Raw genomic sequence first — 23,583 nt, forward strand, 5'->3', positions numbered from 1 at the left:
CTAATGCCCTTTCTGTGCATCAAACAGCAATGGGAATATGTGAGGGGAAAGAAGAACATTCACTGATGCAGAAAACAATCAACTCAAAGGTAAATTTTATCACAAATTTGAAAATAAATCATTTGTCCTTTTACGTTTTTGATAGTTTGCAGTGGATGCCATCTGTACTAGAAAACAAGGACATCAGAACACTGATAGAGGACTAAAGTTCAGCGTTCAACAGTAATCTCTATAGCAGCTTGAACAAAGAAATTGAGAAGAAAGATACTGCATGTTCTGTAATCACTAAGTGTACATGACAACATGGTTATGTTTTCCATATCCAAGGAAGATGAATTCAGTGCAAAACATATATATGTATATATCAAGTAGTGAGAGTTAGACATCCACTAACAAACAGATCTTCAAAGTGAACAGGTGTCCGGAGGTGTCAGCATCACATGAAGAAAGTGAAACTGTATGCCCACCACAGTCTTTCCCATAAACCCCTTCAAAAATACAGGCCATCTTCTGATCTTCACCAAAAAAAAAAACGATTAGGAGTTGTCTGCAAATTCGTTGACAGTTGACAGCTGATCTTGAGGTCTGTCTGCAGCTGAAGGAACAGGGCCGCCCCAAAATAGCAAACAATAATTTTTTCCCCCCATGCTTATTTACTGCTATCAAGGTAGTATATATTTTTACGATTAAAGAGTTTATCACAATTTTCTGCCCAAGCATAGCAGATATTTCGCACCATATGTTATGAATTATGACTTGCAGCCAAGAGTACCTGGCTGCAGACCTCCAACCTCCACGGGTGACAGGAAACACGTGACCTCCATGGGAGACAGGAAACACGTCACCTCCATGGGAGACAGGAAGTTGTTCGTATTTTATGTTTGGTTCTAAAAACGTGCAATTTTAAAAATAAATAAACGTATTTATATAGCATTCAGTTTTCTGTCTTGTGCTCGTTCTCTCCTTGCAGCTGTCGCCCTCTGATGAGAAATGGCGACGCTACCCGCATCCAAATCTGTATGAAAAAATATCAATTTTTGGTATATTTTACGCCATATCCTTGGGTAAAATTAGCAGAAGGCAACTTCAAACTGTCTTAGCGGTAAGTTCAGCTTAGTTTTAAGAAATAGGAAGCGACCCCATGAGAGATTTTGATTGTCAAAGTGAAAGGATTTTCCCTATTATTTCAATGTTGAACAGCCTGAACTGACTTCAGAAAGCTCAATTTTCAAAGTGACAAAAGTCAAAGAATAACCAAAACACAACACTCTTTTTTGCATAGAATCTATTTTTTTGGTCAACTGAACATTTGGGGAAGTTTAGAACAAAATCGATAATGGTCATGTGAACAATTTTCTGGGTTCTGCATGATTCTCTCTGAGACAGCTAGTTAATTATGATAAAGCAGCTGTCGCTGGGACTCAAATCATCAACAGCACCTCTGCTGGACTGTCTCAGAAATACACTACCAGTCAGAAGTTTGGACACACCTTCTCATTCAGCGGTTTTTATTTATTTATTTTGTACATAGCAGATTAATACTGAAGACATCGAAGCTATAAAAGAATACATATGGAATTATGTCGTAAACAAAAAAGTGTTAATCTTCTGTATTAATCTATAATGTAGAAAATAATACAAATAAATAAAAAGCATTGAATGAGAAGGTGAGTCCAAACGTTTGACTGATAACGTACTTGAAACTTTTATTCATTACAAACAATGCAACAAAACTATTATGTAAAATGTTAGCTTGGTATATCCAGTACTTTCTGAGATTTTTTTTTAACTATCCGTCAACCCACTTTCAACATTCTACTTTTGACAGTTGAAATTGATGCTATGTTTGAATAACAGTTTCTGAGGACCTACTAAAAATAAAAAACCTTAAGTTATCCCATTTTTGACCATTCTGGACAGAAACTGATATTTTCTCATGAGTCACAACTGGGCAAGTGTGTACTGCAAGAATCTTCTTGGAACAGAGCCAATTTACAGGATTTCCTACACTGCACAGGGACCATGAATGCAGCACATTTGTGTCTTTAAGTATGCAGCACCTCCACTGTGCTGCATTCAGGGCTCCGTGGCTGTCAGACTCTCCATCTTCTCTTCTTCTTCTGTGTCTGTAGCAGGTTCTCGGTGTATCGCTGTGATGGACCGCTGGAAGAGCAGAGTGGCTCTGGTGACCGGAGCCTCGGTGGGGATCGGGGCGGCCGTAGCCAAAGAGCTGGTCCGCTGTGGGATGACGGTGGTGGGCTGTGCCAGAAACGTGGACAAAATCAAGGTTTGAACTAAATTTCTGCAGTTTTAACTCAAAGTCAGCTTGTTAAAAGCTGGAAAAAAAAGTAAATAATTAACAAAAAATTGCTTTATTATTATCACATGCAAAATCTCTGCTTTTGCTGTTGAATAAATTTCTGCTGTGTCACATTCGTGATAGGAAAACAGGATGGGTGTGAGCTACTTTACTAAGTAAATAAACCCACACCGATTAATACTGAAGACATCAAAACTATAAAAGAATAAATATGGTATTATGTTGTAAACAAAAAAGTCTTAATCATCAATATCAGGCTACAATGTACAAAATAATACAAACAAATATAAAGCATTCAATGAGAAGGTGTGTATAAACTTCTTACTGGTGTGTATATATAGTAAACACAAAGGATTCATTGTATTAACAAAATAACTAATAAAAACAACATGAAATATGAATGTGCTGTTGATTAAACTTCAACACATTAGGCTGAATGAATCTTAATACAATTGTATTCAAATTTATTAAGCCTAATTCCATTTTTTTGGATTCATTAACTAATCAAACGCAAACAACAAAACTTGTTTAGTTAACATAAAAAGATGATGTGAAGCTCACATCAGACGCTTGTTTGTGTCACATTAGCATACAGTTTGTTCTGACAATTTACAGTTAATATTATAAATGATAAAGGTGCGACTCACTACACCTTGAACAAAGGTCACCACACTATCATAAAATAAATAAGAACCAAAGGAAAGAGTCAAAGGTGTGGTTCTATTTAGAAAATGTCATAAACTGATTGTGAATAAATCAATCAAGAGATGAAATACATAAAAAGTCAATGAATTTGTTTGGTTTGAGCAACTTTAAATAAAAAAAAAAGTAAATTCTATTATTTCAGTTTCTTAAATGTAAACATTTTCTCGTTTCTTCCCTCATCTGTGACCATAAACTGAATATCTATGGTTTGTGAACATTTCAGGATGTCATCTCTGACACTGATCGACATTTTTCACCATTTTCTGACATTTTATAGACCAACAACAACTAATTGTTACGGGTCCAAAGAATAGAACCACAGAAAAAAAGAATACCTGCAAGCTACAGGAGATAATGCACACTCTTTGTCCTTCAGGTTACATCTGTTTTACTTTGGTTTCAATGAACAGAAAACATTCAACATTTTGTACAAACTTCTTGGTATTAATGTCCTTGTAAGTGCAATATTGTCTCTTTTCTTCCATAAATTCAAAATTATATAAACAGATTGTTCATATTCCACTACTTGAGTGTGCTGGATACAATCATCTCTAAATCAATACAGCACAACAACTGTCTTACAAACAACCTTCATTTAGCTGTCTGAGCACTTTTGGGTCATGTAAATACCATATTAGAAATATTTTATACAATTATTGTTATCAAAATTATATGTAAAAGTAAAACATATCCTCAATTGGTAACAATTTAATCTAATTAAGAAAAAAGTGGTCACCAAATTTTAAGTGTGCCACACACTCCCAACAAACAAAAATGGCTCCTGACACTTGATATTTCTAATCCAAACAACTATCACCTTTCTTAACATTTTTAGTTTATACATCTACGAAACCGAGCACCAACAAATATATGAAATACCAGCCTGTTAAGGCATGTTATAATGCATACTACTTTACTTCTTTTACTTTTCAGTAAAATGTTCAGTAGCAATGTATGAGATAAGTGATCAGTAGGGTAGGTATGGTGTATGTGTGTGAGAATAGATACACACTTGGACAAACGTCCAGGGAGGTTGGCTACAGCCCCATGGATCTTAAATTTCTGAATAATATGTGCAACTGTAGTCACAGGAACATCAAGCTGCTTGGAGATGGTCTTATAGCCTCTACCTTTAAAATGCTTGTCTATAATTTTCTTTCTAATCTCCTGAGACAACTCTCTCCTTTGCTTCCTCTGGTCCATGTTTAGTGTGGTACACATCATGTCACCAAACAGCACAGTGACTACTTGTAACCCTATAAATAGGACGACTGACTGATTACAAGTTTGCAGACACCTGTGAGGCTAATTAGAGGACACACCTTGATTGAACATGTCCCTATGGTCACATTATTTTCAGTCTTTTCTAGGGGTACCATCATTTTTGTCCGGACCTGTTTCATGAGTTTATTTTTTAAAATAATTCTGTTGAACCACAGTTCAAAAGCAATGTCTGATTTTCATTGGATAATTTTCATAGAATTTTTATTTTTGTCAGATTCAAATTGTTTCTGGGACCATTGTGGGTTTTTCTTTCATTAACCAAGGGGTACCAACAATGTTGTCCACGTGTGTATGCAGGGGTGGACTGGCCGTCTGGCATACTGGGCACTGTCCTGGTGGGCCAGTGTCTAGTGGGGGCTGGTCAAATGAACTAGCCCTGAAAATGGATGGCGCTGGAGTGTCGGGCACTTATCTGGCCGTTGCCGGCAACATGCAGGAGCCCCGAGGGTTAAGCCCTGATGAGTAGGAGGGCCGCCACGGTGAGCACGGAAGCTTAGGGCGCGAGCCCGGGTGGAGTTGCTGCGGTTGCAGATCTTGGTGATAGTAGTAAATATTCAAACCTCCCCCCCTTGCTCGCCTTGTTTTTAGATCTCCTCACCATGAACTGGGTATCAGGCTGTGCCTCTTGAATGTGTCTACCTGTTACATCCTCGACTTCCAACAGCACTTGCTGTTTGCAGGACTGGTTCCTCTGTAGGTGGCATCAGCTCACTTCCTGTTTCTTGTTCCACCTCACCTACACTTTCTCCTCCAACCTCTGACCCAGTTTGAACAGATTCTCCCAGGTACACCTCAACTTTTCTCTGGAAGCCTGCAGTTGCACTGTCCAACCCAGGCATGGGCAAACTACAGCCCCCGGGCCACCTACGGCCCGTTGGGCTTTTCAATCCGGCCCACGAAATAATTTTGTCAATAATAGAGTTGACGAAATTACAGTAAAGACCACATTCATTTGGCCTTCCCCTGCAGTACCCGACGTTTCTGTTAACCCCACTAGATGGCACGCTCTAGACACAGGTGACCTTTGTTGGTTTATTTTCTCTTCTTCTACGTTGCAACTGCATTGAGTCCTGCTGTAACGATGAGTGGATTAAAGAAAAGTCCACAGTGAGTGTCAAGTGTTTCAGAAGGAGTGGATTGCTAAATATGTTTTTGCTGAAGTCTGTTTAAAGGCTGTATGTCTTATTTGCAATTAAACCGTTGCGGTTTTTAAAGAATAGAATACCAGCCAGCACTTTTCCACGAAGCATGCTAACTACGCTAGCAACCAGTCAGCCAAGAACGGACAGCTATGGTCAGAGGCTGGCAGCCAGTTTACACACTCAGCAAAATACGTTTTTTCTGCAAACTACGATTCAAGAGTCAAGCACGAAGGTGCGTTATTTGCTAGCATTCAAAATAGCAAAGGCTAGCAAGGCTTTCTCCGAAGGGGAGTTTTTGAAAGAATGCATGGTAGAGACAGCAGGAGTCCTGTGTCCAGAGAGTTTAATTAGTTTATCAGCAGGACAGTTACTCGCCGTGTTGAACTAATGGACGAAGACTGAGCCAGCTTACTGAAAGAAAAAGCGGAGTCCTTCAAGCTATATTCATTAGCACTGGACGAAAGTAATGACATAGAAGATACTGCTCAGCTTTTACTTTTTTATCAGAGCGATTAATGAACATTTTGAGACAATGGAGGAATTTTTGACCATGGAATCCGTGAATGGGAAAACACATGGAGAGGACTGTAGGACAGGGTGTCTGGGTCATCCAGAGGATGAAGCTGCAGTGGTGTAAACTCGCCAAAGTCACCACGGATGGCTCTCCAAACTCGACAGAATAAAACGTCGGGCTGCTGAAAAGAATCCAGGATAAGGTGAAGGAGGAAAACCCTGAGCTGGATGTGATTTTCCTCCACTGCTTAATCCACCAGGAAGCGCTCTGTAAGTCTGTTTTGCATCTTGATCATGTGGTGAAGCCAGTCGTAAAACTCATTAACTTTTTATGAGCGAGAGGGCTTCAGCATCGTCAGTTCATGAAGTTTCTAGAAGAAATTGATGCTAATCGCCAGGACTTGCTTTACCAGTTTCATGTTCGCTGGTTAAGTTTGGGGAAAGTATGTCAGCGAGTGTGGGAACTCAGGCGAGATTAGCTCATTTTTGGAGTTAATCAATGATTTTCCTGAGCTGCGCCACAGAGATTGGCTGTGATTTTGCTCTTACTGTGGACAAACTGAAGCACATGAATGAGCTGAACGTGAAGCTGCAAGGGAAAGATCAATTTGTGCATGAAATGTACACAAATATGACAGCCTTCAAAGCTAAACTGACTTTATTCTCAAGACAAATGTAAAAAAAAAATCCTTCGCTCATTTCCCTTTACTGACGACGCTGACAGAGGCCAGTCCACATGTGATGAAATATAAGGAATCACTAGACGACCTACACGGAGAATTCTGCCGTCTTTTCTCTGATTTTGAAAAAATTGACAAGACACTTCAGCTGGTATCATGTCCCTTGTCACAAGACCCAGAAACAGCACCTCAGGAGCTGCAGTTGGAACTGATCGATCTTCAAAGTGAATCAGTCTTAAAGGAGAAGTTCAGTTCCCTTCAACTGAATGACTTTTACGCTTCACTAAGTGAAGCCAAGTTTCCAAACATTGGGAAGATGGCACAGAGGATGCTGGTGTTGTTGGGATCTACCTACGTGTGTGAGCAGACGTTTAGCGTGATGAACATCAACAAAGCACACCACAGATCCCAGTTAACTGATGAACACCACAGATCCATCCTGAGAATTGCCACAACCAAATTGAAACCAGATTTTGATGCACTGGAAAAAAGGGTGACCAACAACACTGTTCCCACTGAAACTGAATGTGAGTGTTCTTTACTTTGTCAGTATTGTCTTTAACATGTAATTCATATTAGTTTGCACAATCTCCAACCATCTGATGCTGGTCTGTCGAATTTCAAAAGTCAGTGTGGCCCCTGAGCCAAAAAGTTTGCCCACTCCTGGTCTAACCCAAAGGGCATCTTAACCCATTCATACAGGCCCCGGGGGTTGTGAAGGCAGTCAGGTGTCTGGACCCCTAGGCTATGAAGCCTTGGTGGTAAACTTTGCCTTGGTCCAAAATGGTAAACCATCTGTAGCCTCCAAGTGAATCGATCAGGTCTTGCATGCATGGGAGACGGTGCAGATCAGGCACAGTGTTTTTGTTGAGGAGTCAGTGTGTTATACACAAATGCAATGATCCATCCCTTTTCCTCAAACATACAGCTGGTGCAGCATATGATGACATCCATCTATCAATTCACAAGCAGCTCCTGGATGTATTCTTTAACTTCCTTGTACAGCGGTTTTCCAAAGGTCCTCAGGGGGGCTGCTGGAAGAGTTGACATTTTTAGCTTCAAATCTCACTACACTAACCTGTGGTGGCACATCCTGTTGGCCCATTTCTTTGATTTTGACTACATGTTGGAACCAATTTGGGTTCTGCTTGACATATTGATTTCCTGCTTTGTGTGGTTGGACATGGGTGCACTAACACGGGGCCATCTACTCTTACTAACCTCTAGTAGCCCCTCCTCAACATTAAGCTGTTCGAGGGAGGTGCTTTCTTCTGGTGGTTCATATAAGACCACAGTGTTGGGAACATTAAAAGTCAGTGGTACTCTGCTATGCAGCATTCAATTGTTGTCATAGTTACAGTGACGCTGTGCTGCTATCTCACAATGGGAAATCCCTAACAAGTCCGTGGATCCAGACTATAAATCGTATCACTGTCAAAATCTATTGAGGTGGTCCTTGTGTCATTTCTGACCTTCCCTGAAATTTTCATCCAAATCCGTCCGTCCATTTTTGAGTAATTTTGTGTACAGATGGAACTCATGTACGCCGATCATCACATAACTCAGCCACATTCTTTAGCGGAGCAACAATGGAAATGGTCACAATTTGCAGCCTAAGTGGATTACTACCTCCACTGGTCAGTTTCCTATGATTTAACTTGTATTAGATTGTCCAAAGTTTCCCAGAAATCGGCAATTACTTTAGAATTTCAAAAGAAAAAGCTATCATTAGATCATCTCCCACAATAGAGACCTCATCAGAAATGTGAGTTCGAAAAAAAAGTATTCACAAATGTCTATTTAAATCTTTTTTTCCCCCAAATCTACAGATCTACAGCATTTTTAAATAGTTTGACAGGTTACTAAAAATACAAAATTGATTGTGAAATTGACTTTCTGGTTATTTTTTTTTCTTTTGATCTCAGGAACTGGCAGCGGAATGTAAGAAAGCAGGCTACACTGGTGTTTTGGTGCCGATCAAGTGTGATTTGACCAAAGGGGAGGACATTCTGGCCATGTTTGCAACCATCAAAGCGCAGCACAAAGGCGTGGATGTTTGCATCAACAACGCTGGACTGTCTCTTCATGATTCACTGTTAAGCGGCACAACGCGCGGCTGGAGAAACATGCTGGATGTAAGAACTCAGTGTTATCTTGACCACTTAACCGACGTTAATCATTAATAACATGTACTTTTCATACTGTGACAAGACAAAAACAAAAAACACTTCATCAAATCAAAAGTATCAAAACAAAGCGTCATTTTAGAATAAGAACAAGCAACAAATTGGATGGTAAAGTCTCATTTAATAAGAGAAACACTTTCAAAGTGACGAAAAATGTTTTCTGTGTGCACAAAAAACAATTTAGTGTGAAGTTTGAGGCGTTAATGACAAATATATCCTTCCTACTTGGTTTCTTCCAGGTGAACGTTCTTGCCTTGTCCATCTGCACACGTGAAGCGTATCAGTCGATGAAGGAAAGAAATGTCGATGACGGACACATCATCAACATAAACAGGTGCCGGTTTTTTAGATAATTTTTGAGGAAAATATATTAATTGTTAATCATTTTGATCTAAAACAGTATGCAGTAACACAATATGACATCAGTATATGTTGGTAAACACTGACTTGGTTTACAGCTCATCTTCTCCTGTTGCAGTGTGTGTGGACATTTGATACTTCCACTTGGTGAGTTGCATTTCTACACTGCCACCAAGTTTGCCGTGACCGCCCTGAATGAGGGCCTGAGGCAGGAGCTGCGTGAGGCCAAGAGCCACATCCGGGCCACAGTAAGACTTCATGGCTTTTACTTAACCGTTTCTATTCAGTAGGGCTGCTTTGGTGTCGCTCAAACTGAGCAGAAATCTTCCACAGTCCATCTCCAGCTCTACGAGCACCGTTATCAGTGAATATAAGACGTTTGTAACTGTAGTTTACTGTCTCTACAGAGTATTTCTCCTGGTGTTGTGGACACTGAATTTGGTTCTCGACTGTACAGCGACGATCCAAGTAAAGCTGAAGCTCTGTATGGTCAGCATAAGGTAAAAGTATTGTTAATGCATTCCTAAAGTACTTCATAATGTATTAGTACAATATACAAAAATGTATTTAAGCATGTTTTACTTCTTTAACAGAATCTATCTGGACTGGACGTTGCTCAGGCTGTTTTGTATGTCCTCGGTGCTCCTCCACATGTGCAGGTATGTGTTTAGTCTATTATTTTCAGTTGTATTATGTCTTTGACATTTGCTCTTTTTTCAGATTATTTCTTCAAATTCACTGAATACCAGCAGTTTACTCATAATTCAGTACCAAAACTTTTCTTTCAGATTGGAGAAATCTTGCTCCGTCCTGTGGAGCAGCAGGTCTAATGATGCACCAATGATGTGACACCTGAGGAATTCTGAATGTGATTCCTTCACTACAGTTTTGTCTTCATGTCACCATGAAATAAATTTGGTCACACATTTAATTGACTGTAGTCTTTCTTGCATTTTGTCCATTTGTGTAAGGAGGATCAACAAAGTAAGAATTTCATTGTGCAGTGTAACTGCTTAATTTTCTGTTTGTGACATCAAACCTCTTTAATCTTGAATCTTTAAAATCCAACGGTCACAGTGAAAAACAAGTCAGTTTGATGCTTTATTAACATTTCAGTCAAAATGTAGGGCCACAGGCACGTTTTGGCAAGTTTACAGCTGCATTGCATGAGGTGAACTAGTCATTTAAAGGTATTTAACAAGTTAAAACAGCTGTTTTGGTTATAATATAGGGCACATAGCAGGTAAAGTAATCCAGGAACACGAGCATCACTGTGCATTGCTTTGCAGTAAATCATTTGTTCCAGAGGAGGACATTCTCTTTTTTTCTGACCACTTTGGACTTAAATTGACATTTCTTGTAAGGCAAAAATGGGCAAAACAGAGAAAGTTTGGTAGCTGGATTTTATTTCACAGTCTTCTTGGGACAGAGCTGATTTATCGGATTTCCTACAGTCCATCTGGATCCTGAAAGCAGCGTAGAGAGTGTTTAATCTTGGCAGGGACGCACAGTCTCCAGTGTGCTGCATTCAGGGCTCCTTGGCTGTCAGACACTCCGTCTTCAGTTCTTCCTCAGTATCAGTCTGGAGCAGGTTCTCGGTGTATCGCTGTGATGGAGCGCTGGAAGGGCAGAGTGGCTCTGGTGACCGGAGCCTCGGTGGGGATCGGGGCGGTCGTAGCCAAAGAGCTGGTCCGCTGTGGGATGAAGGTGGTGGGCTGTGCCAGGAACGTGGACAAAATCAAGGTTTGATCTGAATTTCTGCAGTTTTCACTCAAAGTCAGTGCCACTTATTAAAAGCTGGAAAAAAAGTAAACAATTAACAAAAAATTTGCTTTATTATTATCATGTGCAAAGTTGGTACTTTTGCTGTCAGGTAAATTTCTGCTGTGTCACACCTGTGTCAGCCAAATTGGGTGGGTGTGAGCTACTTTATTCAGTAAATAAACCCACACCGAGTAATACTGAAGGCATCAAAGCTATTCTATATGAATACAGTGCCTTGTGAAAGTATTCGGCCCCCTTGAACTTTTCAACCTTTCGCCACATTTCAGGCTTCAAACATAAAGATATAAAATTTTAATTTTTTGTCAAGAATCAACAACAAATGGGACACAATCGTGAAGTGGAACGAAATTTATTGGATATTTTAAACTTTTTTAACAAATAAAAAACTGAAAAGTGGGGTGTGCAATATTATTTGGCCCCTTTACTTTCAGTGCAGCAAACTCACCCCATAAGTTCAGTGAGGATCTCTGAATGATCCAATGTTGTCCTAAATGACTGATGATGATAAATAGAATCCACCTGTGTGTAATCAAGTCTCCGTATAAATGCACCTGCTCTGTGATAGTCTCAGGGTTCTGTTTAAAGTGCAGAGAGCATCATGAAGACCAAGGAACACGACTGTACAGAGCTTCAGCTTTACTTGGATCGTCGCTGTACATTCGATAGCCACTTGCATAAACCACTTCCTGGGTCAACCAACCATCGGCCTGATAGCCTTTTGTCAGCTTCACCTCCTGAATTGGCAAGACTAGCTCAGGTTCCTGAATCAGCTAACCACCGGACCTAGTTCCCAAGCTGGCTAGCCATCAGGCCGCTAACCTGCTATGTAGGCCTGTGTCTGTGTTGGCTTGTCTCAGATGTGGTAGTGTTGAGCCAGATTCCAACTCCCACTTACCATCCAACTCCATATCATCCAGCTCTTTGTCCTTCTTTCTGCAAGGCCAGGCTCTAAGGCAGGAAGCTGGACTCTGCTAACCTTTAGCTTGTTACCAGTTAGCAGCACTGAAGCACCCAGCTACCTCACTGACCCTGCTATGGAGTCATCTCCGAGGAGATCTTCCACGAGGAAGCATGGCTCCTGCCATTAACCAGCAAGAAATATTTTAAGATTCAAAACAGATTACGACTGAAATGTGATACCAAATTTATTTCATGGTTACGTGATGACATAACTGCAGTAAAGGAATCACATTCAGAATTCATCAGGTGTCACGTCACTGGTGGCATCATTAAAGCTGCTGCTCCACAGGACGGAGCAAGATTTCTCCAATCTGAAAGAAAAGTTTTGGTACTGGATTATGAGTAAACTGCTAATATTCAGTGAATTTGAAGACACAATCTGAAATAGAAGAGCAAACATCAAAAACATAATACAATTGACAATAAGAGACTAAACACATACCTGCACATGTGGAGGAGCACCGAGGACATACAAAACAGCCTGAGCAACATTCAGTCCAGATAGATTCTGTCAAAGAATTAAAACATGCTTAAATACATTTTTATCCTCATATTTATGTCAGAAGTAATTTAGGAATGCAATAACAATACTTTTTACCTTATGTCGACTGTACAGAGCTTCAGCTTTACTTGGATCGTCGCTGTACATTCGATAACCAAATTCAGTGTCCACAACTCCAGGAGAAATACTCTGTAGAGTGAGTAAACTGCAGTTACAAATGTCTTACATTCACTGATAATGGTGCTCGTGGAGCTGGAGATGGACTGTGGAAGATTTCTGCTCAGTTTGAGTGACACCAAAACAGCCCTAAAGAATAGAAACTATTAAGTAAAAAGCCATGAAGTCTTACTGTGGCCCGGATGTGGCTCTTGGCCTCACGCAGCTCCTGCCTCAGGCCTTCAGTCAGGGCGGTCACTGCAAACTTGGTGGCAGCGTAAAAATGAACATCATTAACTGGACCTACCAAATGTCCCAACACACTGCAAAAGGAGAAGATGAGAAGATGAGCTGTTAACCAGGTCAGTGTTTACCAACATGTACTGAAGTCATGTTGTGTTACAGCATACTGTTTTAGGTAAAAATCTTTAACAATTAATACATTTTCCTCAAAAACTTATCTATAAAACCGGCACCTGTTTATGTTGATGATGTGTCCGTCATCGACATTTCTTTCCTTCATCGACTGATACGCTTCACGTGTGCAGATGGACAAGGCAAGAACGTTCACCTGGAAGAAACCAGGCAGGAAGAAAATTTCTGCCATGAACACCTCAAACTTCACACTGAATTTCATCTCTTTGAAAGTGTTTCTTTAATTAAATAAGAATTTACCATCCAATTTGTTGCTTGTTCTTATTCTAAAATGGCCTTTTGTTCTGATACTTTTGACTTGAGGAAGTGTTTTTTTGTTTTTGTCTTATCACAGTAGGAAAAGCACAAGTTCAATTTTCTCAGTAAGCCAACAAGATAATACTCAGTTCTTACATCCAGTATGTTTCTCCAGCCGCTCGTTGTGCCACTTAATAGTGAACCTTGAAGAGACAATCCAGCGTTGTTGATGCAAACATCTACACCTTTGTGCTGCGCTTTGATGGTTGCAAACATGGACAGGATGTCCTCCTCTTTGGTCAAATCACACTTGATCGGCACCAAAACACCACTGTAGCCTGCTTTTGTACACTCTGCTGCCAGTTCCTGAAATCAAAAGGAAAAAAATAACAGAGGGTCAACTTCACAATCAACTTTGTGTTTTTAGTAACCTGTCAAACTATTTAAAAATGCTGTAGATCTGTAGATTTGGGGGAAATAGCTTTAAATAGACATTTGTGAATACTTTATTTAGAATTTACATTTTTGATGAGGTCTCTATTGTGGGAAATAATCTAACTGTAGCTTTTTCTGCAGACATTCTAAAGTAACTGCTGATTTCTGGGAAACTCTGGACAATTTATTACAAGTTAAATCATAGGAAACTGACCAGTGGAGGTAGTAATCCACTTAGGCTGCAAATCGTGACCATTTTCATTGCTGATTAGTTGTTGTTGGTCTACAAATTGTCAGAAAATGGTGAAAAATGTCGATCAGTGTCCAAGATGATGTCCTGAAATGTTCACAAACCAAAGATATTATGGTCACAGATGAGGGAAAAAAAAAGAGAAAATATTTACATCTAAGAAGCTGAATTAATAGAATTCACATTTTTTTAATTAAAATTGCTCAAACCAAAAAGATTCATTGACCTTTTTATGTATTTCATCTCTTGATCGATTTGTTCACAATCAGTTTATGACATTTTATATGTTGAACCACACCTTTGACTCTTTTCTTGGGTTCTTATTTATTTTATGATAGTGTGATGATCGTTGTTTAAGGTGTAGTGAGTCGCACCTTTATCATTTATAACAGGAACTGAAAATTTTCATTTCAAACTGTATGCTAATGTGACACAAACACACATCCCACGTGAGCTTCACATCATCTTTTTGTGTTAACTAAACAAGTTTTGTTGTTCGTGATTAATGAATGAATCCAAAAACTTAAAATTTGGCTTTAGAAATCTTAATACAATTGCATTCAGATTTATAAAGCCTAATGTGTTGAAGTTTAATAAGCAGCACATTCATATTTGCTGGGGCCTCTTGCCAGGTCATCATTGTAAATGAGAAATTATTAAGAAAAAACTAACAAAAACAACGCATTCAACAACTGTTGAAATATATATATATATATATATATATATATATATATATAAATATATATATATATATAAATATATATATATATATATATATATATATATATATATATATATATATATATATATATATAATTCTTTATTTTACCAGGTAAGCTCAATTGAGAACAATGAATCCTTTGTGTTCACTATGTATACAGCACAATTCAATAATGACAAGATTTACAGTTTTCTGTTAAACACAAAAATGCTTTGCTACCTTAACACAAAACTGACACTTTTTAAAAAATGTACTTTTGACTAACATATTATTTTTGCAGTACATGTAACTTGAAGCTGTTCAGTGGGGGATTATGCAAGTTTTACTGGACAGTCCACAGTCTCCAGTCAGACTTGTTTTGTAACTTTTGCCATTTGCATCAAACTTTGTGACTGTGGATAAAACTTACTTTAAAGTGCAAAGAATGGGTTAAGTGTTATTATAAGGGAGGAATGTTGGTTGTGTGGGTGTATTTACTTAATAAAGAGCTCACGCCCTTCCCATTGTGCTTACATAAGTGTGACAGCAGAAATTTAACTGACAGCAAAAGCAGCAACTTTGCATGTGATAGTAATAAAGACAGCCCCCCCCGCGCGCTTTTAACAGGCTAACTTTGAGTGATTACTGCAGAAATGAAGTTTTCACTTAAGTTTCCAAACCTGGATTTTGTCCAAGTTCCTGGCACAGCCCACCACTGTCATCCCACAGCGGACCAGCTCTTTGGCTACGGCCGCCCCGATCCCCACCGAGGCTCCAGTCACCAGAGCCACTCTGCTCTTCCAGCGGTCCATCACAGCGATACACCAGGAAGCTGCTACTGATACAGAGGAAGAAGAGAGGACGGATAGTCTGACAGCCACGGAGCCCTGAATGCAGCACACTGGCGGCTCCGCAAACTTTAAATATTTTCTATGCTGCTTTCAGGGTCCAGATGGACTGTAGGAATCCTGGTAAATCAACTATGTCCCAAGAAGATTGTGAAATAAAATCCAGCTACCAAACTTTGTCTGTTTTGCCCATTTTTGCCTGACAAGAAATGTCAGTTTAAGACCAAGGTGGTCAGAAAAAAAGAGAATGTCCTCCTCTGGAACAAATGATTTACTGCAAAGCAATGCACAGTGATGCTCATGTTCCTGGATTATTTTACCTGCTATGTGCCCTATATTATAACCAAAACAGCTGTTCTAACCAGTTGAACACCTTTAAAAGATTAGTTCACTTCATGCAACATGGCTTTCAACTTTGAGACTGAAATGTTAATAAAGCATCAAACTGACTTGTTTTTCACTGTGACGGTTGGATTTTAAAGATTCAACATTAAAGAGGTTTGATGTCACAAACAGAAAATTAAGCAGTTACACTGCACAATGAAATTCTTACTTTGTTGATCCTCCTTACACAAATGGACAAAATGCAAGAAAGACTACAGTCAATTAAATGTGTGACCAAATTTATTTCATGGTGACATGAAGACAAAACTGTAGTGAAGGAATCACATTCAGAATTCATCAGGTGTCACATCATTGGTGGCATTATTACATCGGTTGCTCCACAGGACGCAGCAATAATTCTCCAATCTGAAAGAAAGGTTTTGGTATTGAAATATGAGTAAACTGCTGGTATTCAGAGAATTTGAAGAAATAAACTCAAGTAAAAGAGCAAACATCAAAAACAAAATATAATTGAAAAAATAATAGACTAAACACATACCTGCACATGTGGAGGAGCACCGAGGACATACAAAACAGCCTGAGCAACATCCAGTCCAGATAGATTCTGTCAGCGAAGTAAAACATGCCTAAATACATTTTTATCCTCATAATTATTTCAGAAGTACTTTAGGAATGCAATAACAATACTTTTACCTTATGCTGACCGTACAGAGCTGCAGCTTTACTTGGATCGTCGCTGTACAGTTGAGAATCAAATTCAGTGTCCACAGCACCAGGAGAAATACTCTGTAGAGACAGTAAACTGCAGTTACAAACGTCTTATATTCACTGATAATGGTGCTCGTGGAGCTGAAGATGGACTGTGGAAGATTTCTGCTCAGTTTGAATGACACCAAAAAAGCCCTAAAGAATAGAAACTACTCAGTAAAAAGCCATGAAGTCTTACTGTGGCCCGGATGTGGCTCTTGGCCTCACGCAGCTCCTGCCTCAGGCCCTCAGTCAGGGCGGTCACTGCAAACTTGGTGGCAGTGTAGAAATGCAACTCACCAAGTGGAAGTATCAAATGTCCACACACACTGCAACAGGAGAAGATGAGCTGTTAACTAGGTCAGCATTCACCAACCTGTACTGAAGTCATATTGTGTTACTGCATACTGTTTTAGGTAAAAATCTTTAACAATTAATCCATTTTCCTCAAAAAATTTGCACCTGTTTAAATTGATGATATGACTGTCATTGACATTTCTTTCCTTCATCGACTGATACGCTTCATGTGTGCAGATGGACAAGGCAAGAACGTTCACCTGGAAGAAACCAAGCAGGAAGAACATATCTGTCATTAATGCCTCAAACTTCACACTAAATTGTTCCTTGTGCACAAAAAAAACCCAAACATTTTTAGTCACTGAAAGTGTGTCTCTAATTCAATAAACACTTTATCATCCAATTTGTTGTTTGTTCTTATTCTAAAATTAGCTTTTGCTTTGATGCTTTTGACGTGATCAAATTTTTTTCCCCAAATCTAATCTAAATAATTTGACAGATTACTGTAAACACAAAGCTCATTGTGAAGTTGACCTTCTGTTATGTTTTAAATTCTCATTTCAGGAACTGGCAGCAGAATGTAAGAAAGCAGGCTACACTGGTGTTTTGGTGCCAATCAAGTGTGATTTGACCAAAGAGGGGGACATTCTGGCCATGTTTGCAACCATCAAAGCGCAGCACAAAGGTGTGGATGTTTGCATCAACAACGCTGGATTGTCTCTTCAGGATCCACTGTCAAGCGGATTTTACTTCAAGTAAAAGTCTGGATCCATTCCTACAGTCCATCTGGACCCTGAAAGCAGCATAGAAAATATTTAACGTTTGCGGAGCCGCCAGTGTGCTGCATTCAGGGCTCCGTGGCTGTCAGACTATCCGTCCTCTCTTCTTCCTCTGTATCAGTAGCAGCTTCCTGGTGTATCGCTGTGATGGACCGCTGGAAGAGCAGAGTGGCTCTGGTGACTGGAGCCTCGGTGGGGATCGGGGCGGCCGTAGCCAAAGAGCTGGTCCGCTGTGGGATGACAGTGGTGGGCTGTGCCAGGAACTTGGACAAAATCCAGGTTTGGAAACTTAAGTGAAAACTTCATTTCTGCAGTAATCACTCAAAGTTAGCCTGTTAAAAGCGCGCGGGGGGGCTGTCTTTATTACTATCACATGCAAAGTTGCTGCTTTTGCTGTCAGTTAAATTTCTGCTGTCACACTTATGTAAGCACAATGGGAAGGGCGTGAGCTCTTTATTAAGTAAATACACCCACACAACCAACATTCCTCCCTTATAATAACACTTAACCCATTCTTTGCACTTTAAAGTAAGTTTTATCCACAGTCACAAAGTTTGATGCAAATGGCAAAAGTTACAAAACAAGTCTGACTGGAGACTGTGGACTGTCCAGTAAAACTTGCATAATCCCCCACTGAACAGCTTCAAGTTACATGTACTGCAAAAATAATATGTTAGTCAAAAGTACATTTTTTTTTAAAAAGTGTCAGTTTTGTGTTAAGGTAGCAAAGCATTTTTGTGTTTAACAGAAAACTGTAAATCTTGTCATTATTGAAATGTGTTGTATACATAGTGAACACAAAGGATTCATTGTTCTCAATTGAGCTTACCTGGTAAAATGAAGAATTATATATACCGGTATATATATATATATATATATATATATATATATTTATATATATATATATATTTCAACAGTTGTTGAATGCGTTGTTTTTGTTAGTTTTTTCTTAATAATTTCTCATTTACAATGATGACCTGGCAAGAGGCCCCAGCAAATATGAATGTGCTGCTGATTAAACTTCAACACATTAGGCTTTATAAATCTGAATGCAATTGTATTAAGATTTCTAAAGCCAAATTTTAAGTTTTTGGATTCATTCATTAATCACGAACAACAAAACTTGTTTAGTTAACACAAAAAGATGATGTGAAGCTCACGTGGGATGTGTGTTTGTGTCACATTAGCATACAGTTTGAAATGAAAATTTACAGTTCCTGTTATAAATGATAAAGGTGCGACTCACTACACCTTAAACAACGATCATCACACTATCATAAAATAAATAAGAACCCAAGAAAAGAGTCAAAGGTGTGGTTCAACATATAAAATGTCATAAACTGATTGTGAACAAATCGATCAAGAGATGAAATACATGAAAAGGTCAATGAATCTTTTTGGTTTGAGCAATTTTAATTAAAAAAAATGTGAATTCTATTATTTCAGCTTCTTAAATGTAAATATTTTCTTTTTTTTTTCCCTCATCTGTGACCATAATATCTTTGGTTTGTGAACATTTCAGGATATCATCTTGGACACTGATCGACATTTTTCACCATTTTCTGACAATTTGTAGACCAACAACAACTAATCAGCAATGAAAATGGTCACGATTTGCAGCCTAAGTGGATTACTACCTCCACTGGTCAGTTTCCTATGATTTAACTTGTAATAAATTGTCCAGAGTTTCCCAGAAATCAGCAGTTACTTTAGAATGTCTGCAGAAAAAGCTACAGTTAGATTATTTCCCACAATAGAGACCTCATCAAAAATGTAAATTCTAAATAAAGTATTCACAAATGTCTATTTAAAGCTATTTCCCCCAAATCTACAGATCTACAGCATTTTTAAATAGTTTGACAGGTTACTAAAAACACAAAGTTGATTGTGAAGTTGACCCTCTGTTATTTTTTTCCTTTTGATTTCAGGAACTGGCAGCAGAGTGTACAAAAGCAGGCTACAGTGGTGTTTTGGTGCCGATCAAGTGTGATTTGACCAAAGAGGAGGACATCCTGTACATGTTTGCAACCATCAAAGCGCAGCACAAAGGTGTAGATGTTTGCATCAACAACGCTGGATTGTCTCTTCAAGGTTCACTATTAAGTGGCACAATGAGCGGCTGGAGAAACATACTGGATGTAAGAACTGAGTATTATCTTGTTGGCTTACTGAGAAAATTGAACTTGTGCTTTTCCTACTGTGATAAGACAAAAACAAAAAACACTTCCTCAAGTCAAAAGTATCAGAACAAAAGGCCATTTTAGAATAAGAACAAGCAACAAATTGGATGGTAAATTCTTATTTAATTAAAGAAACACTTTCAAAGAGATGAAATTCAGTGTGAAGTTTGAGGTGTTCATGGCAGATATATTCTTCCTGCTTGGTTTCTTCCAGGTGAACGTTCTTGCCTTGTCCATCTGCACACGTGAAGCGTATCAGTCGATGAAGGAAAGAAATGTCGATGACGGACACATCATCAACATAAACAGGTGCCGGTTTTATAGATAATTTTTGAGGAAAATATATTAATTGTTAATCATTTTGATCTAAAACAGTATGCTGTAACACAATATGACATCAGTACATGTTGGTAAACACTGACCTGGTTACACTGTTGCCAACTCCTCAGTAAGGAAAGTCGCTATTGGCTGTCCTAAAAGTCGCTAAATGATGTCATCGCCTAATTTGCATATTTCCCAGTTTGCATGTAATTGTAATCAACGTTGTAGGAGAGAGGAATAACGTTGTGGAAGAGACAAAAAAGTGAGTATAAAACACCCAAAATATGTTTTTGTACTAGAGGCTAAATGCTGTGGTTTATTTTAATATGACAATGAAGAAACATTTTCGTTTATACACACTTGGACAAAATTGTTGGTACCCCTCAGTTAAAGAAGGAAAAACCCACAATTCTCACTGAAATCACTTGAAACTCACAAAAGTAACAATAAATAAAAATTTATTGAAAATTAAATAATCAAAAACAGCCATTACTTTTGAATTGTTGATTAACATAATTATTTAAAAAAACAAACTAATGAAACAGGCCTGGACAAAAATGATGGTACCTCTATAAAAGATTGAAAACTATTTGACCAGAGTGACATGATTAACTCAGGTGTGTCATTTAATTGACATCACAGGTGTTTCCAAACTCATAATCAGTCAGTCTGCCTATTTAAAGGGAGACAAGTAGTCACCCTGCTGTTTGGTGAAAAGGTGTGTACCACACTGAACATGGACAACAGAAAGCGAAGGAGAGAATTGTCCCAGGACATCCGAAAAAAAATTATAGACAAACATCTTAAAGGTAAAGGCTATAAGACCATCTCTAAACAGCTTGAAGTTCCTGTGACAACAGTGGCTCTTATTATTGAGAAGTTCAAGACCCACGGGACAGTAGCCAACCTCCCTGGACGTGGCCGCAAGAGGAAAATTGATGACAAATTGAAGAGACGGATCGTTGGAATTGTATCCAAAGAGCCCAGAGCAACCTCCAAAGAAATTAAAGGTGAACTCCAAGGCCAAGGTACATCAGTGTCAGATCGCACCATTAGTCGTTGTTTGAGCCAAAGTGGACTTCATGGGAGACGACCAAGGAGGACACCACTGCTGAAAAAAACTCATAAAAAAGCCAGACTGGAATTTGCAAAAATGCATGTTGACAAGCCACAAAGCTTCTGGGAGAATGTCCTTTGGACAGATGAGACCAAACTGGAGCTTTTTGGTAAGGCACATCAACTCTATGTTCATAGACTCAAAAACCAAGCATACGAAGAAAAGAACACTGTCCCTACGGTGAAACATGGAGGAGGCTCAGTAATGTTTTGGGGCTGCTTTGCTGCATCTGGCACAGGGTGTCTTGAAAGTGTGCAAGGTACGATGAAATCTGAAGACTATCAAGGCATTCTGGAGAGAAATGTGCTGCCTAGTGTCAGAAAGCTTGGTCTCAGTCGCAGGTCATGGGTCTTCCAACAGGACAACGATCCAAAACACACAGCCAAAAACACCCAAGAATGGCTGAGAGAAAAGCGTTGGACTATTCTAAAGTGGCCTTCTATGAGCCCAGATCTGAATCCCATTGAACATATGCGGAAGGAGCTGAAACATGCCATTTGGAGAAGACACCCATCAAACCTGAGACAACTGGAGCTGTTTGCTCATGAGGAGTGGGCCAAAATACCTGTTGACAGCTGCAGAACGCTCATTGACAAATACAGAAATCGTTTAATTGCAGTGATTGCCTCAAAAGGTTGTGCAACAAAATATTAGGTTATGGGTACCATCATTTTTGTCCAGCCCTATTTCATTAGTTTGTTTTTTAAAATAATTATGTTAATCAACAATTCAAAAGTGATGGCTGATTTTGATTATTTAATTTTCAATAAATTTTTATTTATTGTTACTTTTGTGAGTTTCAAGTGATTTCAGTGAGAATTGTGGGTTTTTCCTTCTTTAACTGAGGGGTACCAACAATTTTGTCCAAGTGTGTATGGCTCCGTAAGTCTGGATGGGATCTGTAGTGACTTTGCGCATGCGCAATTCATCTGCCATCTGGCCGCGGAGTGATGTGGGTCTCCCCCTCCCCTCACTGAGACTGCTGCAGGGTTACTGGACTGACAGCCTGTGCTCTGGGAGGGGGAGAAGCTCACAGCAGCACATGCTGCTTGTTGAAAACAGTAACTGCAGAATGAGCTGAGTTTTCCTATCAGAGTCTCCAAAACGGCAGAAAAAGTCGCTGGATTTGTCGCTAGTCGCTTTTGACAAAAAAAAGTCGATAGGAGCTTTGAAAAGTCGCTAGATTTAGCGAGAAAGTCGCTAAGTTGGCAACACTGCCTGGTTAACAGCCCTTCTTCTCCTTTTGCAGTGTGTTGGGACATTTGGTAGGTCCAGTTAATGATGTTCATTTCTACGCTGCCACCAAGTTTGCAGTGACTGCCCTGACTGAAGGCCTGAGGCAGGAGCTGCGTGAGGCCAAGAGCCACATCCGGGCCACAGTAAGACTTCATGGCTTTTTACTTAATAGTTTCTATTCTTTAGGGCTGTTTTGGTGTCATTCAATCTGAGCAGAAATCTTCCACAGTCCATCTCCAGCTCCACGAGCACCATTATCAGTGAATGTAAGACATTTGTAACTGCAGTTTACTGTCTCTACAGAGTATTTCTCCTGGAGTTGTGGACACTGAATTTGGTTATCGAATGTACAGCGACGATCCAAGTAAAGCTGAAGCTCTGTACAGTCGACATAAGGTAAAAAGTATTGTTATTGCATTCCTAAATTACTTCTGACATAAATATGAGGTTACAAATGTATTTAATCATTTTTTAATTCTTTGACAGAATCTATCTGGACTGGATGTTGCTCAGGCTGTTTTGTATGTCCTTGGTGCTCCTCCACATGTGCAGGTATGTGTTTAGTCTCTTATTGTCAATTGTATTATGTTTCTGATGTTTGCTCTTCTATTTCAGATTGTTTCTTCAAATTCACTGAATATTAGCAGTTTACTCATAATCCAGTACCAAAACTTTTCTTTCAGATTGGAGAAATCTTGCTCCGTCCTGTGGAGCAGCAGCTATGATGCATTAATGATGTGACACCTGATGAATTCTGAATGTGATTCCTTCACAACAGTTATGTCATCACGTAACCATGAAATAAATTTGGTATCACATTTCAGTCGTAATCTGTTTTGTATCTTAAAATATTTCTTGCTGGTTAATGTTTAAAAGTAATAAGGAGCCATGCTTCCTCGTGGAAGATCTCCTCGGAGATGACTCCATAGCAGGGTCAGTGAGGTAGCTGAGTGGTTCAGTGCTGCTAACTGGTAACAAGCTAAAGGTTAGCAGAGTCCAGCTTCCTGCCTTAGAGCCTGGCCTTGCAGAAAGGACAAAGAGCTGGATGATATGGAGTTGGATG

At 39.2% G+C, this 23,583-nt stretch overlaps 2 protein-coding genes and 1 long non-coding RNA gene across 9 annotated transcripts in view; 1 reads left to right on the forward strand and 2 right to left on the reverse strand.

The window, feature by feature from the left end:
- Positions 1 to 2,054: 2,054 nt before the first annotated feature.
- The window catches only part of LOC110971901 (dehydrogenase/reductase SDR family member 11-like), a 37,949-nt gene continuing 16,420 nt past the window's right edge, over positions 2,055 to 23,583 (forward strand). Inside the window, exons 1-8 of one of the 6 annotated variants that reach the window (XM_051958273.1) lie at positions 2,055 to 2,251; positions 10,898 to 10,933; positions 19,595 to 19,804; positions 20,061 to 20,155; positions 22,534 to 22,663; positions 22,824 to 22,916; positions 23,007 to 23,072; positions 23,204 to 23,343. In XM_051958273.1, the coding sequence (XP_051814233.1) occupies positions 2,156 to 2,251; positions 10,898 to 10,933; positions 19,595 to 19,804; positions 20,061 to 20,155; positions 22,534 to 22,663; positions 22,824 to 22,916; positions 23,007 to 23,072; positions 23,204 to 23,245 (768 nt within the window). In that variant the 5' untranslated portion in view covers positions 2,055 to 2,155 and the 3' untranslated portion in view covers positions 23,246 to 23,343. Of the gene's footprint in view, positions 2,288 to 8,569; positions 8,780 to 9,069; positions 9,165 to 9,308; positions 9,439 to 9,597; positions 9,691 to 9,783; positions 9,850 to 9,978; positions 10,122 to 10,781; positions 10,934 to 17,715; positions 17,946 to 19,594; positions 19,805 to 20,060; positions 20,156 to 22,533; positions 22,664 to 22,823; positions 22,917 to 23,006; positions 23,073 to 23,203; positions 23,344 to 23,583 lie in introns of those variants that run through there. The other 5 variants (XM_051958278.1, XM_051958274.1, XM_051958277.1 and 2 more) reach the window with 5 other exon arrangements.
- On the reverse strand, positions 10,575 to 15,554 carry LOC110947558 (dehydrogenase/reductase SDR family member 11-like). 2 transcript variants are annotated; one of them, XR_007946096.1, is made up of 9 exons: positions 15,331 to 15,554; positions 13,422 to 13,631; positions 13,070 to 13,164; positions 12,787 to 12,916; positions 12,534 to 12,626; positions 12,378 to 12,443; positions 12,166 to 12,246; positions 11,871 to 12,053; positions 10,575 to 10,987 (listed from the first exon to the last, which is right to left on the reverse strand). XR_007946096.1 is itself a non-coding variant. In XM_051958281.1 (7 exons), the coding sequence occupies exons 1-7, from the start codon at positions 15,460 to 15,462 to the stop codon at positions 12,205 to 12,207; spliced, it is 768 nt and encodes a 255-aa protein (XP_051814241.1). In that variant the 5' UTR covers positions 15,463 to 15,554; the 3' UTR covers positions 12,108 to 12,204. The 2 variants fall into 2 exon arrangements, 1 of the variants encoding a protein (XP_051814241.1); XM_051958281.1 differs by lacking the exons at positions 10,575 to 10,987; positions 11,871 to 12,053 and having other exon boundaries at positions 12,108 to 12,246.
- LOC110970819 (uncharacterized) lies at positions 16,105 to 17,445 on the reverse strand. Its single transcript, XR_007946099.1, has 5 exons — positions 17,053 to 17,445; positions 16,790 to 16,919; positions 16,537 to 16,629; positions 16,382 to 16,447; positions 16,105 to 16,248 (listed from the first exon to the last, which is right to left on the reverse strand). It is a non-coding gene; the product is annotated as an uncharacterized LOC110970819 (long non-coding RNA).

Source organism: Acanthochromis polyacanthus, chromosome 13, assembly GCF_021347895.1.
Source record: "Acanthochromis polyacanthus isolate Apoly-LR-REF ecotype Palm Island chromosome 13, KAUST_Apoly_ChrSc, whole genome shotgun sequence".
NCBI lineage: Eukaryota > Metazoa > Chordata > Actinopteri > Pomacentridae > Acanthochromis > Acanthochromis polyacanthus.

Bases quoted from the DNA above. Each gene is read 5' to 3' on its own strand.
- LOC110947558 (XM_051958281.1), bottom strand. From the start codon at position 15,462: ATGGACCGCTGGAAGAGCAGAGTGGCTCTGGTGACTGGAGCCTCGGTG. The intron at 12,917-13,069 runs GTGCCGGTTTTA...CTCCTTTTGCAG, and splicing joins CACATCATCAACATAAACAG to TGTGTTGGGACATTTGGTAG. The intron at 12,444-12,533 runs GTAAAAAGTATT...ATTCTTTGACAG, and splicing joins CTCTGTACAGTCGACATAAG to AATCTATCTGGACTGAATGT.